Source organism: Garra rufa, chromosome 24 (genome assembly GCF_049309525.1).
Source record: "Garra rufa chromosome 24, GarRuf1.0, whole genome shotgun sequence".
In the NCBI taxonomy this organism is placed as follows: domain Eukaryota; kingdom Metazoa; phylum Chordata; class Actinopteri; order Cypriniformes; family Cyprinidae; genus Garra; species Garra rufa.
In genome coordinates, this window is record NC_133384.1 from 9,192,151 (window position 1) to 9,207,717 (window position 15,567).

The 15,567-nt window shown below is 35.3% G+C and overlaps 2 protein-coding genes across 2 annotated transcripts in view; one reads left to right on the forward strand and one right to left on the reverse strand.

Annotated features, from left to right (window-relative positions):
• The window catches only part of itgb1a (integrin, beta 1a), a 52,116-nt gene extending 50,499 nt beyond the window's left edge, over nucleotides 1–1,617 (forward strand). The window contains exon 16 of the mRNA XM_073830442.1: nucleotides 424–1,617. Within this exon, the coding sequence (XP_073686543.1) occupies nucleotides 424–489 (66 nt within the window). The 3' untranslated portion in view covers nucleotides 490–1,617. The remainder of the gene's footprint in view (nucleotides 1–423) is intronic.
• Nucleotides 1,618–4,533: 2,916 nt separating this feature from the next.
• On the reverse strand, nucleotides 4,534–14,766 carry LOC141300621 (F-box/LRR-repeat protein 7). The gene is made up of 2 exons (XM_073830915.1): nucleotides 14,179–14,766; nucleotides 4,534–9,074 (listed from the first exon to the last, which is right to left on the reverse strand). Exons 1-2 carry the CDS (start codon nucleotides 14,756–14,758, stop codon nucleotides 8,338–8,340), a joined length of 1,317 nt encoding a protein of 438 aa, XP_073687016.1. The 5' UTR covers nucleotides 14,759–14,766; the 3' UTR covers nucleotides 4,534–8,337.
• Between the last annotated feature and the right edge of the window lie 801 nt (nucleotides 14,767–15,567).

Here is a 15,567-nt window from a genome sequence, read left to right on the forward strand (position 1 = left end):
TTGAAACTGACTTTACCCAGTGTTTAGATTTTTGTACTAGAAATGTATGCACATTTGCGCATATTTTATTAAATAATGCTTCATTTGCATATTAAAACCTAACATTTTAGAAAACCTGTAATACAAAAAATGTTTGCAATTATCAATGAAATCAATCAACTGGGTAAGGAAGGTCATAACTATTAGTTAATTTTTTTACCCTATTCACCTGCAGTGTCTCGCCTTAAAGAGTGTTGAGTTTGGATGTTAATGTTCATCAACATTCTGTTCACATATATATGAGTGATATATCTGCATGTGTTGTTTGGTTTAAATTTGAACATAAGCTTTCTTGGGGTGTAAATGCATTTAGGTGACGTTAAAATTGAACCGGACTGTATATTAGTTTCTAATTTAAAAAAATCTGATTTGTGTGTTTGACAGGGAGAGAACCCCATCTACAAGAGTGCCGTCACAACTGTGATCAACCCCAAATACGAAGGCAAATAATGGACATGGGCATCACACACGTGAATGTTTTGGAAGGGATAGGTTTGCAGATCTCCTCAGTTTATTTTCCCAATGTATGTCATTCTTTTAGAACAGTATTGTAGCTCTGTAGTAGTGTTTTATGAAGGACTGGCTGCCTCTCGTCCCTCGCAAGCGTGTACAGTTTGTATAGTCTTTTTATTCACATCCGTTTCTCTTCTTTTAAACCCTGTGTACATTCACACATTTGCTCTTTTTAAACAGAACAGATATTTGTGCCTTTGCATGTGTTTCACTTTAAGTTGCAATGCAAAAAGGATTCTTGAAAAAAACATTTCATCATGTTCTTCAAACTTCTTCATCAGTCATATGTTGGCATAAGAAAACTATGTGACCGGTATATATGTGATTTTATTTTTTATTTCTGGACTGATCAAAGGTTTGATATGTTAATAATCTATGCATATTCGTTTTATGTCAGGCGCAGCATTTTATGCCAAAAATGTCTTTGTTTTTAGTCTTTGCAACTTATTTCCCACTTATTGTCGCTCTTAGAAAATCATTATGGCTCGTGTCTTGTGTTCAGCTGAAAATGTCTGTGTATTTTATATGTTATGAAGGATTATTTGTTGAATTATTATGTGGCTCTTGATGAGTATGCGTGGATTCAGGTGATATCCTGTAGTTTGTAGCCAAATGTCCTTAAACCGCTCATTAGAAATGAGCACACTTATCGATACCTACAGATTTCACATGTGTTTTCAGGTAGTGTATTTTAAATGAAAAATGAAGAACAGTTTGCATATTTGAAGTCAAAGAAAAAGCTCTTTGTTGTTAAGACAATTATCTGGGTAAAAAAATGAAGTATTAGAGTGAACTTTTTTTGTTCAAATGTTCATATATGCTCGAAGGTACAACAATCCTGTATTTTACTTATTTTATTGAACATAAGCAGACTCATTTAACTCAGATTTAAATCTGCAGGAATGCTTGACAAAATAATAATATCAAGCTGAAGGATGATAAACAGATGGCCTGCCACAACACCCAATCTAGCTTACGTTTTTTTTTTTTTTTTTTAAGTGCCTTTTTCCGGTTTTCTCAATATTGCAATTTTGAATTTATTTATTAAAACAAAATCTAAAAGACTGTGATTATGTCTTTCTTTCAAACTAAGTAATAGACATCAAAAAGATTTAGTATGTTTGCACACTGCAAAAAAAGGCTTTTCGTACCTCGATTTTTTTTTTTTGTTTCCAGACAAAATATCTAAAAATTCTTAAATCAAGAAGGATTTTCTAGACAAGTAAAACATATTTTTTGTTTTCAGTAGAAAACAAGTCAAAATGAAGTGTGTTTTTGCTTGAAACAAGCTAAATAATCTGCCAATGGGGTAAGAAAAATAACCTTGTTTTCTGTTTGAAATTAGATTTTTTTGCTTACCCCATTGGCAGATTATTATTATTTATTTTTTTTGAAAACAAGAAAATAATTTTTACTTATCTACAAAAAGTAAATTTTTAAATATTTTGGCTGGAAACCAGACAAAAAAATCTAAGAAAAGCATTTTTTGCAGTGCATTTTTAGGGTAACTTACACAAGTGCTTATAACAATATTAAGAATCATAATCTTTGTGATGTTTAAATAAATGAAAATGTCACTTAACTGCTATTTTATTATTATTAAGCTTCTCTAATATAACGTCAGAACAGCATACTATACAATTTTTGCTCTATGAAACTCTATGTGAATAAAATAGCAGGATGACCTACAAGATGTAATAACATTACAACTTAACTCTAGATACACATTTTCCACTTGCTCAACTTTGCATTCCCAGTGTTATGAATGGACCTGAATGTTATGAAATATCAACTGTTTAGTAATATCTTTTCTGATTCATTATTTGACTACTACTACAATTTTTTCACAAGGGTGATGCATGTTCATGCACAAAAAATGTAATCAAAAAATGAACTTTTGGTCAACTTTTGATAATCTAATGTACTTAAATTCTCAAAAGTAATTTTTAAAAAATCTGTAATTGCAGATAAAATGTGATCCTGGACCACAAAACCAGTCATAAGGGTCAATTTTATGAAATTGAGATTTATATATAATCTAAAAGCTTAATAAATAACATTTCTATTGATGTATGGTTTGTTAGAAAAGGACAATATTTTTCCAAGACACAACTATTTGAAAATCTGGAATCTGAATATTGAGAAAATTCCCTTTAAACTTCTTCAAATGAAGTTCTTAGCTCTATATACAGAACATTACTTTCCACATGTGCTCTACTTTGCATTTCCAGTGTTATGAATGGACCTGAAGAAATATCAACTGTTTATTAACATCTTTCCTGATTCATTATTTGACTAGATTGCCAAAAGTTGACCAAAAGTTCATTTTTGATTACAATTTTTGTGCATTTACATACATTACCCTTGTGAAAATGTGTAGTAGACAAAGTGTACTTCAATTCACAAAAGTACATTTAAAAAAAATATGTAATTGCAGAAAATATGTGATCCTGGACTATGAAACCAGTCATAAGGGTCCATTTATTTTATCTATATATAATCTAAAAGCTTAATAAATAAGATTTCCATTGATGTATGGTTTGTTAGGATAGGACACTATATGGCCAAGACACAACTATATGAAAATATGGAATCAGAGGGTGCAAAAAAAATAAAAATAATAAAATAAAATAAAATTATAGAGAGAGAGAGAGAGAGAGAGAAAGAAAATTCCCTTTAAACTTGTTCAAATGAAGTTATTAGCTTTGCAATATATATGTAATGAAATTACAACTTAACTCTATATACAGAACATTACTTTCCACATGTGCTCAACTTTGCATTTCCAGTGTTACGAATGGACTTGAAAAAAAAAATAACTGTTTAGTAACATCTTTTCTGATTCATTATTTGACTAGATTACCAAAAGTTGACCAAAAGTTCATTTTTGATTACAATTTTGATTAAAAATGCAATTTCTTTCCAACATTCATTTATCGTTTCATACTGCAAGTCGTTTTACAAAAAAGTACGTGGTATACAACTACTCCACTTTGAATTTAAATTAAGTGCAGAAATAGATATTAACCAACAGAGGGCAGCAGAAGACAATAAATACAACTGTCTTCAGGACAAAACGCGATTAGAAACTAAAGAGAAAGAGCATCGTTGAGACTAAGTATCAGTGAGAGTGTTCTTATTGTACCATTACACGATTCATTCATACACTGTAGACTTTGACCACAAAACAGTGATTGACAGCTACATTCACAACAAACACTTCATTCATTCATTTACAGACCAAGCCCCATGTCGCCACGTGGAAACCACGTGACATCGAAATGATTAGCTTTATATTAGTGACAGCTTGTTGCTAATTGTACGAATCTCTAATGAACAAGCACTGGCATGTCAGCAGTGTACTTTTTAATATATAAACGGATTTTTTTTTTCCTACCCTTTCAAACCGAATGAAGTTTGTGCGGTTCGTGTCTCAAATGACTCCGCTGCAACAACAACCACATATTTACCATCCATCTCAATGAGTAATAGATTTCACCTTTGCCTTTTAATGATCCATTTGTTTGTATAGTAGTGATTCATATACTGACAATTGGAATAAATTATGATTATGGCTATCGTGAGGGTAATGCATGTCTGACTCAAGGCAAGATGTTCTTAGGTCCAGCTGTTGGTGGTTCTTACTAACGATTTATTTAGTGAGGAAAAAAACAAGCCTCATTGCGCTCATTGGTGTGAACAAGCAAGAGTTTGGATTCTCCTAAAGGTAAACTATGTATCATTCAAATATAGCTAACCTCTCAAAGAACTGCAAAGGAAGTCCTAACTGATGTGTGGATGCTTGCCACAGGGCTTTAACCTTCCTGTCTGGAAGCGGTTTTCTTCCCCAAGGATCACTATTCACTGCACTACATCAACCAAAGGAACTTTTCTTCGTTTGCATATGTGATACACTTTCCCAATTGTTCATAGATATAACAAATGAAAGAAAACTTTCACTTTAAATAAGTAGCCCTTTATTGAGTGTTTTTAGCAGCAGCATATTGCTTTCACAAAATGAAACCTTTACAAATCTCACATAATCCTTGATTAACGTTAACTGGGATATTAAATAAAAGACTTTCGAAGACTTTTAGATCAGTTTGAGATTGTCAGTAATGCCCTTTAAAGTGCAAATGCCCATATTTCATTGTTACCCTGCTGAAAAAACAGCTAAAACCAGCCTAGGCTGGTTGGCTGGTCTTAGCTGGTTTAAGTTGGAAGCAGTTGGTTTTAGCTGGCCAGGCTGGGAAACCAGCTATGACCAGCTAAAACCAGCCTGGTTGAGGCTGGTTTTAGCAGTTTTTTCAGCAGGGTATTTTGATCAGATAATAGTTTTATGAAGAACACTAGGAAGAATCTATATAACTAAATTAATTCACCCAAAAAGTAAACTATTTCACCTTATTCGCTATGTTTAACTTACTTCTGTGGATAAAAGTAAGTAGTGTATTATTAGAAGTTTTAAAGTTTTACATTTAACCATGTAATGGACAGACTCTGGACACAGACAACCAGCTAAAGAGCTTTTGTAGAAAACAAAACATAAATCAATCCAAAGACACCTAGGAAACACCAGCTTACTGGTGACATACAGTGACAATAATGCATCTCTTTCTTGTGATAAATATTATGCTATATGTTTTTTTTTTTTAATTACAAGAGCATGGTACAGCTCTGCAAGAAGCAACATTACACACAGGATGTGTCTCAAAACCTTAGGAACTGCCTTTGAGATGCTACTATCTACAGTACATGACACATGTGACTGTAAATGATTAAAAATGATAAGGTTAGGCTTAAGATGCTGTTTATTTGTTTGTTAATGTCAAACCTCACTCCTGTAGGGCCTCTACCCTGCGGTTTAGTTCTAACCTGCTCCAGCACACCTGTCCAGAAATTTCTAGTAATCCTAAGGACTTTATTACATGGTTCAGGTGTTTAATTAGATTTACAGCTAGACTCTGTAGCAAGATGGCCCTTTATGACCGGGGTTTAACACCACTGATTTACCCCAGAACTCACTAGGTCAGAGGTGTCCAATCCTGCAGCTGGAGGGCTATATTTCAGCAGAATTTAGCTCCAACACAAACATTTCTAGAAAAGTTCATCAAGGCCTTTGGGACAGTGGTCCTCCAGGAGTTTGGCACCCCTAAGCTTCCTCAGACTTTCAGTAAGCAAGAGACCAGGGAACACGGTTGGCCAAGCCTGTTACGGCGAGACACCATACACATTGTCAAACTCTTTTTAATTAAACGGATCTAATTAAGCTTATCAGCTTATTAGTAGAGACTCCTATATCTGAGATGGATGGGTCAGATAAGGGAGACATCAAAAATGTATACCGTTGGTGTGCCTCCAAAAACAAGGTTGGAGGTTTCCAGTCCTTCTCATGGAGAGCCACCTTCTAGCAGACTTCAGCTCCAACCCAAATGAAACACATCTGAACAAGCTTATAAAGGTCTATAGAAACGTCTTGGCAGGTGTTTTGGAGCTAAACTCTGCAGACCAGTGTCCAGGAGTCCAGTTTGACACCCTGGAGTTGCCCCAGAGATGGCAGCAGACCCGTGTTTCCCAAGCCTGTTAGTGGAGACACAGCACATCAGCTCATTAATGGACACTCCAAGACTTGAAATTGTTGGGTCACACTGTTGGTGTGCCTCCAGGAACAGGAAAGTCAACTTTCTAGGTCAGGGGTGTCCAATTCTGCTCCTGAAGGGTCACCTTCCAGTAAAGTTTAGCTTCAACCTGAATTAAACACATCTGAACAAGCTTATCAATGTCTTTACTATCGCCAGAAAATTCCTGGTAGGTGTGTTGGAGCTAAACTCTGCAGAACAGCGATCCTCCAGGAGCAGGGTTTGACACCACTGAGTTGCCCCAGAGTTTCCCAAACAAGTTCATGGAGACACAGTACACAATTTTGAATTCTTCCTAATCAAACACACCTCATTCAACTCATCAGCTCATTGGTAGAGACTCCTAGACCTGAAAAGGATGGGTCAGGTAAAGGAGACAAACAAAATGTGTATTCTTGGTGTGCCTCCAGAGACAGGGTTGGGAAACACTGCAGTAGACCACTAGGTCAGGGTGACCTATCCTACACTGGGAGAGTCCTGCAGAGTTTAGCCCTAACCTGAATTAAACATCTTGAACAAGCTAATCAAAGTATTTAAGCTCATCCAAAATTGTAAAAATCCAAAATGTGTACTGTTGGTGTGCCTCCAGTAACAGGGTTGGGAAACACTGCAGTAGACAACAAAACTGACTTAATAGGTCAGGGGTAACCTGTCCCAGTGGTTCTCAACTCCAGTCCTCGGGGCCCACTGCTCTGCACATTCTGTATGTTTCTAAATCTGTTCATTGATCTTTCTCCTAAAGAGCTGATCAGGTGCGTTAAATGAGGGAGATAAACAAAATGTGCAGAGTTCCAAGGACTGGAGTTGGGAACCGCTGACCTATCAAGGATCAAGGATCTTAGGATTACTAAAAAGTTCTAGGCAGGTGTGTTGGAGCTAAACTGTACACAACAGTGATACTCAAGGAGCAGAATCTGACACCCCTGAGTTGGCCTGATTTAACTCATCAGCTCATCGCTAGAGACTCCTAGACCTGAAATGGATGTCAGATAAAAAAGACATCCAAAATGTGTACTGTTGGTGTGCCTCCAGAAACAGGGTTGGGAAACACAAATTAAACATCTGAACAAACTAATCAACGTATTTGAATTACTAGAAACTTCTAGGCAGGTGTATTGGAGCTAATTATCATGTATTATCAGCTTGATAGTAGTGACTCGTAGACTTAAAATGGAGGGGTCAGATAAAGGAGATATCCAAAATGTATACTGTTGGTGTGCCTCCAGAAACGGGTTTGAGAAACACTGCAGTAGTAGACAACAGTCTGACTTACTAGGTCAAGGGTGACCTATCCTGCACCTGAAGGGCCACTGTCCTACAATGTTTAGCTCCTGCCTGAATTAAACACATTTGAAAAACCTAATCAAGGACTTGCTAAAAACTTCTGGGCAGGTTACCTTCAGGAGCAGGGTTTGACACCCCTGAGCTGCTCCAGAACTTCAGTCAGCAGGAGACCAGTGTTTCCCATGCTTGTACATCAGCTCATTATTAGATACTCCAAGACTTAAAATTGATGGGTCAGATAAAGGAGACAAAATGTATACTGTTGGTGTGCCTCCAAAAAAGGTATGGTAAACGCAGCAAAAATTGACTTACTAGGGCCACTTACATGAAGGGCCACTGTTCTGCAGAGTTTAGCTCCAGCCTGAATTAAACATCTGAAAAAGTTAATCAAGGTCTTTAGGATTATTAGAAACTTCTGGGCAGGTATGTTGGAGCTAAACTCTACACAACAGTGATCCTTCAGGAGCAGGGCTTGACACCCTTGAGTTGCTTCAGAATTTCAGACCGCAATCCTGTTGGTGTCTCTCCAGGAACAAGGTTGGGAAACACTAAAATAGACCGCAAATGAATTAACTAGGTATAGAATCGCTCCAGGAAAGGCCATTGTCCTGCAGAGTTTAGCTCCAAGCCCAAACACATCTAAACCAACCAATTACAGTCAGGATTACTAGAGAAGTTTGGTCAGGTGTATTGGAGCTAAACTCTGCATGAGTGGCCTTCCAGGAGAAGGACTGAGCACCCCTGCTGTAGGTTTTGAGACACATCCACCTTGTTGCATCTCATCAGGCAGTCGTAGGAATGCAAAAAGTATAAACATCTGTTTTTCAGAGGTCGACACCTCTGGCGTCCCCAACCTGTCCCCTCAGTAGAAAGCAGGTATGGTGTGTTCGATTACACAGCGTCTGCAGTGCTGTCGGACCAGTCGAAGTGCCTCGGGTGGCACCTCACACTCTTGTACGTTTAGTAACTGCAGCTCAGGACATCCCGCTGCTACTGCTATGAGCCCTCTCCCTGACAAACTCTCACAGCCTCTCAGACTCAGCCTTCGTAGCCCTTCACAACCGCGTGCTAACAGCTCCAGCCCTGCGTCTGACACCAGCGGGCAACGGCCAACGTCGATAGACCGCAATCGGGGACAGTTCCGAGCTAAGTGGCTCAAACCGTGGTCCGTTAGCCCCTCGCATCCCCGCGCATTTAGGTAGCGCAGCCGCGGACAGTATCGCGCTACGTAACGCAGTCCAACGTCTGTTATGCGCATACAATGCGCCACGCTCAGATAGCGTAGACGACCCTCCAGGCGAGCGACTTCACGCAAGCCAAAGTCTCCAATCATAGGGCAGTCGCTGAGGCTAAGCTCACGTAACGCGGTGCAGTGCAGTGCTAGCTGTCGCAGGGCCTCGTCTGTTAGGCGGCTGCAGCGCCGCAGGTAAAGGTGTGTGAGACGTGGACAATGAAATGCAATGGTCCTCAAGCCTTCGTCCTCCAGTGATACACAGTCTGTCATGTCCAGGTATCGCAGGCCGATCTGCTGTCCATGTAGAGGTGTGAGCTGTAGAGACGCCTCCTCCGTCAGGCTGATACAGGTCACTTTAGGGCAACCTTAGGGAAAGGGAGAGTATATTATAATTATTACAGTTTTCGACTATAAAAGTTAAGTTCATTAGGACAAACTTTGAATATCGGGTTGTTCGGTCTGATTTTGTCCACATAACTGTTCTGACCTTTCAAGACAGGGAAACAGTATTTACTCTTCCTGTCTTATATAATAACCATCAGACCATTTCTTGTTTCGTAAGATGTTTTTAAATATACAGTTGAAGTCAAAAGTTTACATACACCTTGCAGAATCTGCAAAATGGTATTATTTTACCAAAATAACAGGGATCATACACAATGCATGTTATTTTTTTATTTACTACTGACCTAAATAAGATATTTCACATAAGACGTGTATATAGTGCACAAAATAAAATAATAGTTGAATTTATAAAAATGACCCCGTTCAAGAACGCATACACATAATTCTTAACACTGTGTTGTTACCTGAATGATCCACAGCTGTTTTGTTTTTTTGTTATAGTTGTTCATGAGTCCCTTGTTTATCCTGAACAGTTTATTTGGACGTCATGTTTCACCCCAAATTTTAAGGACAAATACAAATATAAATTGCATTTTTTTTTCCACTGTGTAATTTTTTTTATTTCAATTTCCATTTTCCCCAAATTCTAATAAATGTAATGTAAATTTCCTGCTGAAAACCCAAAGTTCCCACACTCAAAACTCAATTAAATTATGGACAGTGGTTCCAAACAACCAAATTGTTTTTTATTAACATATAAGGATTTCTTTTATCTATTCAAAATTACTCTGTTAAGACAACACAATTGAATTAGGAAAATCAATGTGAAATAGTAATGTCCAACCAAATCAATGTAATCAATGTCCTTTAACTTAAAACCATTAAGTTAAGTCAGCTTGTTTTGGTTTACTAAAAAATAGGCCAGACAGCTCGTAATTTATTCATGTCACAATGCATGATGGGAGTCATGGATGAGTTTTGATTGGCTACAACATGTTTTTTTGGTGGTCACCATTGTTGTGATTCTCACACTGATTCTTCATGTCTGTGTGTCTAAATTAAAAAAAAAAATCTTTCTTCTTCTGTCTTATAAAGCCAAAACTGACAGATCTTTTGTTCACAGTTCTATTGAAATCCGTAAGGAAAGCCTAAGTCAAGTACTTAAGTCACTATATGATGATAGCTATTTTAAATACAGTCAATGCTACTTGATGACTTTTGTTCTTGGCTTGTCTGGCTGTTATAACTCAGTAAAAGCAGCCAAACAAAATCTAACATTGAAGATTTAAAGGTCAAGAGCCCAACTAATGCAAACATTGACCACTATAATGGGTTGAAAAGGGTTCAAATACACAAAAATGCTGAAAAAACAAGGAATTTGTGGGACCTGAAAGATTTTTCTGAAGAACAGCAGGCAGTTTAACTGTTCAGGACAAACAAGGGACTCATGAACAACTGTCACTAAACAAAAAAACACAGCTGTGGATCATTCAGGAAACAGCAGAGTATTAAGAATCAAGGAGATGTAAACTTCTGAACGGGTTTGTTTTTATAAATTCACCTATTATTTTCTTCTTGTTTACTATAAACGTCTTTCATTCTGTACAATCCCTCTTATTTTAATAAAATAATGAACATTTTACAAGGAGTATGTAAACTTTTGACTTCAACTGTATGTACCAGCATCAGTTTCTGTTGTTTTGATCCTTTTTCAAGCAATAAATCCAAATCCTGTACTGGAACTGCAAAGCCTGTTGAGAAAAAGGAAATATCACATGGAAAACAGGAAAAGAGTCAAATAAAATTACTTTTAAAAATTCGGAAATTTAGAGTCTGCATCAGGTTTTCAAATGGAGGTGAATGAATGAATATAGGCCAAATAAAATAGGACAAAACAGAGAAGAAAAATAATAACGAAATAAAAGACCAGAAACCTCATATGGAACAAAAACCAGGCTGTATCTGTTTTTGCTCCTATTACAGTTATACTACCTGCGTTTAAGAGTAAATGTAACCGCAAGAAATTTAGGATACTTTTGCAACAAAGGGTGTATTACTTGTGGAAAGCAGAAGGCATGCTGTGCCCTCTGCATGATGAATAACTGTACAGTGTGTGACTCGCACGATGAACTCAGCAGACGGACTCTTACTCTTTAGTTGAGGTTAGCAGTCCCATCTTTCAAAAGCGAGCAGACCTCACCTTCCCCCAGAGAAAGACTGAAAGACTGGCAGCACTTCCTAGATCCCATAATGTTTTTCCCAGCTTTCCCAGAAAAACTTCACCACTATGAATTACTCTCTGAATAAATCCACAACCAAACATGTATTCTGATGCACAATGGCAGCTAATCCATTGTTTTCACTGTGCTATTATTTTTTTAGTTTAATTTCCATTTAACTGGAGATTCCTTGCTGAAAAACCAAAGATCCCAATAAGCCTTTTTAAAAACATAATATAATATAATATAAATTTTTACTTTTTTTACTAATTAAAGAGAGTACTTTAATTGTTATTCATGTGCCATAATTTTTTGTTTGCACTGTGCCATTTTCACACAAATTATCATTATTGTTTTGTAAATTTCCTGCTGAAAAGCCAACATTCCCAATACCACTGTTTTCCCACTGTGCAATTTTTTATTTCAATTTCCATTTTTTTCCCATATTCTCATTAATGTAATGTAGATTTTCTGCTGAAAACCTAAAGTTTACATTTTTCTTTTTTTTTAATTTAGTTATATTGCTTTATATTATGGTTTTGAAAAAGGGTTGTAGGCCCTTTTTAAAACCATAATATAAAGTAATATTATTCAATTTTTTAAACTTTTTTTGACTAATTAAAGAGATACTTTAGATTGACAAAATATGGTTATAAATTGTCCTTATATAAGCTTAATTTTCTTGTAAAATATAATTTTAATTACATTTACCCAAATAAATATTCAGAGGTCATGTTTCTTGAAAAATATAATTTCCAATTTTAATTAAATATACCCTAAATATAAGGACAAAAACATATATAAATTGCATTTTTCACTGTGGTATTTTTTGTTTTATTTCAATTTCCAATTTTTTCCCCCCAAATTTTCATGTGACTAAATTCTTTGCTGAAAAACCATAATATAATGTAATATAAATTGCAATTTTTTACTATTTAAATCTAAGGACTTTTTTTTCACTGTGCTTTTCCAATTTTTTCCACAAACTCTCATATAACTGTAAATTCTTTGATGAAAAAACAAAGTTCCAACAAAACCTTTTTAAAACCATAATATAAGGTAATATAAACTATTTTTTTCTTTACTAATTAAAAAAGAATTAAATACTTTATTTGTCATAAAATAGTTGGTTAAAAATTTCTATTATATTCTTAATTTTCTTGTAAAATATAATTTCTAATATTAATGAGATTCACCCATAGATATTTAAAGCTCATGTTTCACCAAGGACAAATATAAATTGCCTTTTTTTATTTTAAATTTCAATTTCCATTTTTTTCCCAAACTCTCATATAACTCTAAATTCCTTGATGAAAAAAATAAAGTTCCAACAAAACCTTTTTAAAATCATAATATAATGTAATATAAAATGCATTTAATTTTTTTTTACTAATTAAAGAGAATTAAATACTTTAATTGTCATTAAAAAAATGTCGTTAAAAATAGGCGTAATTTTCTTGTAAAATATAATTTCTAATTTTAATTAGATTCAACCAAATATATACTCTGAGGTCATATTTTATCACAAAATCTAAGAACAAAAACAAATATTTTTACTGTGCAATTTAAAATTTTCCTAAATTCTCATTAACGTAATGTAAATTCTTTGCTGAAAAGCCAAAGTTTCTAAAACCCCTCTTGAAAACCATAATATAATGTAATATAAATTGCATTTTAAACATTTTCTAATTAAAGAGAAATAAATACTTTTTGTCATAAAATATAATTTAAAATTGTCCTAATATAGGCTTCATTTTCTTTTGAAATATAATTTCTTATTTTTAATGAGAATTACTCAAAGAAATATTAAGAAGTCATGTTTCACTTCAAAAATCTAGCACAAATATAAATTGCATTTATTTTTACTCTGTGCTATTTTATTTATTTTTTTTCAATTTCCAAACAAAGTTCCAACAAAAACTTTTTAAAATCATAATATAATGTAATATAAACTGCATTTAATTTTTTTACTAATTAAAGAGAATTAAATACTTTAATTGTCATTAAAAAATGTCGTTAAAATAGGCTTAATTTTCTTGTAAAATATAATTTCCAATTTTAATTAGATTCAACCAAATATATATTCTGAGGTCTGTTTTATCACAAAATCTAAGAACAAAAACAAATTGCATTTTTTTTCACTGCAGTTTCAGATTTTTCCTAAATTCTCATTAACGTAATGTAAATTTCTTGCTGAAAAGCCAAAGTTCCCACAACCCCTCTTGAAAACCATAATATAATGTAATATAAATTGCATTTTAACCATTTTTACCAATTAAAGAGAATTAAATACTTTAATTGTCATAAAATATGATTAAAAATTGTCCTAACATAGGCTTCGTTTTCTTTTAAAATTTTTCGAACTGGAGTGAAATATGTGACCCTGGACCACAAAACCAGTCTTAAGTCGCTGGGGTATATTTGTAGCAATAGCCAAAAATACATTGTATGGGTCAAAATTATTGATTTTTCTTTTATGCCAAAAATCATTAGGAAATTAAGTAAAGATCATGTTCCATGAAGATTTTTTGTAAAATTCCTACTGTAAATATATCAAAATGTAATTTTTGATTAGTTATATGCATTGCTAAGAACTTAATTTGGACAGCTTTAAAGGTGATTTTCTCAGTATTTTGATTTTTTTGCACCCTCAGATTTCAGATTTTCAAATAGATGTATCTCAGCCAAATATTGCCGTTTCCTATCAAACCATATATCAATAGAAAGCTTATTTATTAAGCTTTCATATGATGCATACATCTCAGTTTTGTAAAATTTAACCTTATGACTGGTTTTGTGGTCCAGGGTCACATATTTTATCACTTTCTTTTATGTTTTTGAAAGGTTTCATGAGAATCACCCAAAGCCATATGGCGTCACCAGTTGCAAAGTCTGTCAATATTACCTGATACGTCTAGATGTTCCAGATTGGGACACTGGGACACCACATCAAACACTGCTTCGTTGGACACATTATAGCAGCCTGCAACCTCCAAACGCCGCAGTTCTGGACAGCACTGAGCAACAACACGCAGCCCACGATCCGACATCCTCCGGCAGCCACTGGCCACCACCGTCTCCAGGGTCAGACAGACGTTGGGGGTGTCCTGACATAACCGATGGGTGAGCACTTTGACGGCCCGGTCTGCGTTCAGCAGCTCTCCGGTCAGACGAACGGAGCTCCAGAGTCGTGGGTCCCAGGCCAGGTTATACCAGCGGCGGCACACGCGAGCGCAGCGGCACAGCTGAGGGGTGGACAGGTAAGACAGGATATGTAGTAATACGGGATCGGGCAGGATATCAATGAGGGCTGTGGGAGGAACTTTGGAAGGCCGTGAGCGAGTGCCTGGAGGCGGGTGAACCAGGGCCACTGTTTCGCCAGTGACGTTAATAGAAGCGGAAGATGTTTCGTTGCCATTTGGAACTGTTTGAGGAGGGTTTGACTTTAGAATGAGAGCAGGACTGGGAGTGCTGAGCGTCCTCATGCTCAGGTCCGAATCTGAAAGAAAGAAAAAATCACATCTTTATCTCAATTATTTCAAATGCACATCAATGAGATTAAATGGAAAGCAAATGCATGCCAGATCTGAGAAAGACCAAAGTATTGTCACATAAGAAGACCGATGTAAAATAATATAATTCACTGTATAAAGGTAAAAGAGAACCTGATTCTTGTTAGGAGAGAATCTGATTTTGAATCCTATTATGCTCTTTTACAAAGTCTTTATTTTGTTTTTGGGGTGCACTAGAACAGTGGTTCTCAAACCTTTTTAAGAGCGACCCTATTTTGTCTTTTTAAATTGACGCAACCCATATAATATGTGACCCTGGACCACAAAACCAGTCTTAAGTCGCTGGGGTATATTTGTAGCAATAGCCAAAAATACATTGTATGGGTCAAAATTATTGATTTTTCTTTTATGCCAAAAATCATTAAGAAATTAAGTAAAGATCATGTTCCATGAAGATTTTTTGCAAAATTCCTACTATAAATATATCAAAATGTAAGTTTTGATTAGTAATATGCATTGTTAAGAACTTAATTTGGACAACTTTAAAGGTGATTTTCTCAGTATTTTGATTTTTTTGCACCCTCAGATTGCAGATTTGCAAATAGATGTATCTCGGCCAAATATTGTCCTATCCTAACAAACCATATATCAATAGAAAGCTTATTTATTGAACTTTCATATAATGCATACATCTCAGTTTTGTAAAATTTTACCTTATGACTGGTTTTGTGGTCCAGGGTCACATATAAGTATATAATTATCAAATCAGTCATTGCGATTTT

What these genes read in the sequence shown, in the direction of transcription:
- LOC141300621 (XM_073830915.1), bottom strand. Translation starts at nt 14,758, where the DNA reads ATGAGGACGCTCAGCACTCCCAGTCCTGCTCTCATTCTAAAGTCAAAC. An exon ending in GGAACATCTAGACGTATCAG is followed by an intron (nt 9,075 to 14,178) that starts GTAATATTGACA and finishes CCTTTCCCTAAG; the next exon opens with GTTGCCCTAAAGTGACCTGT.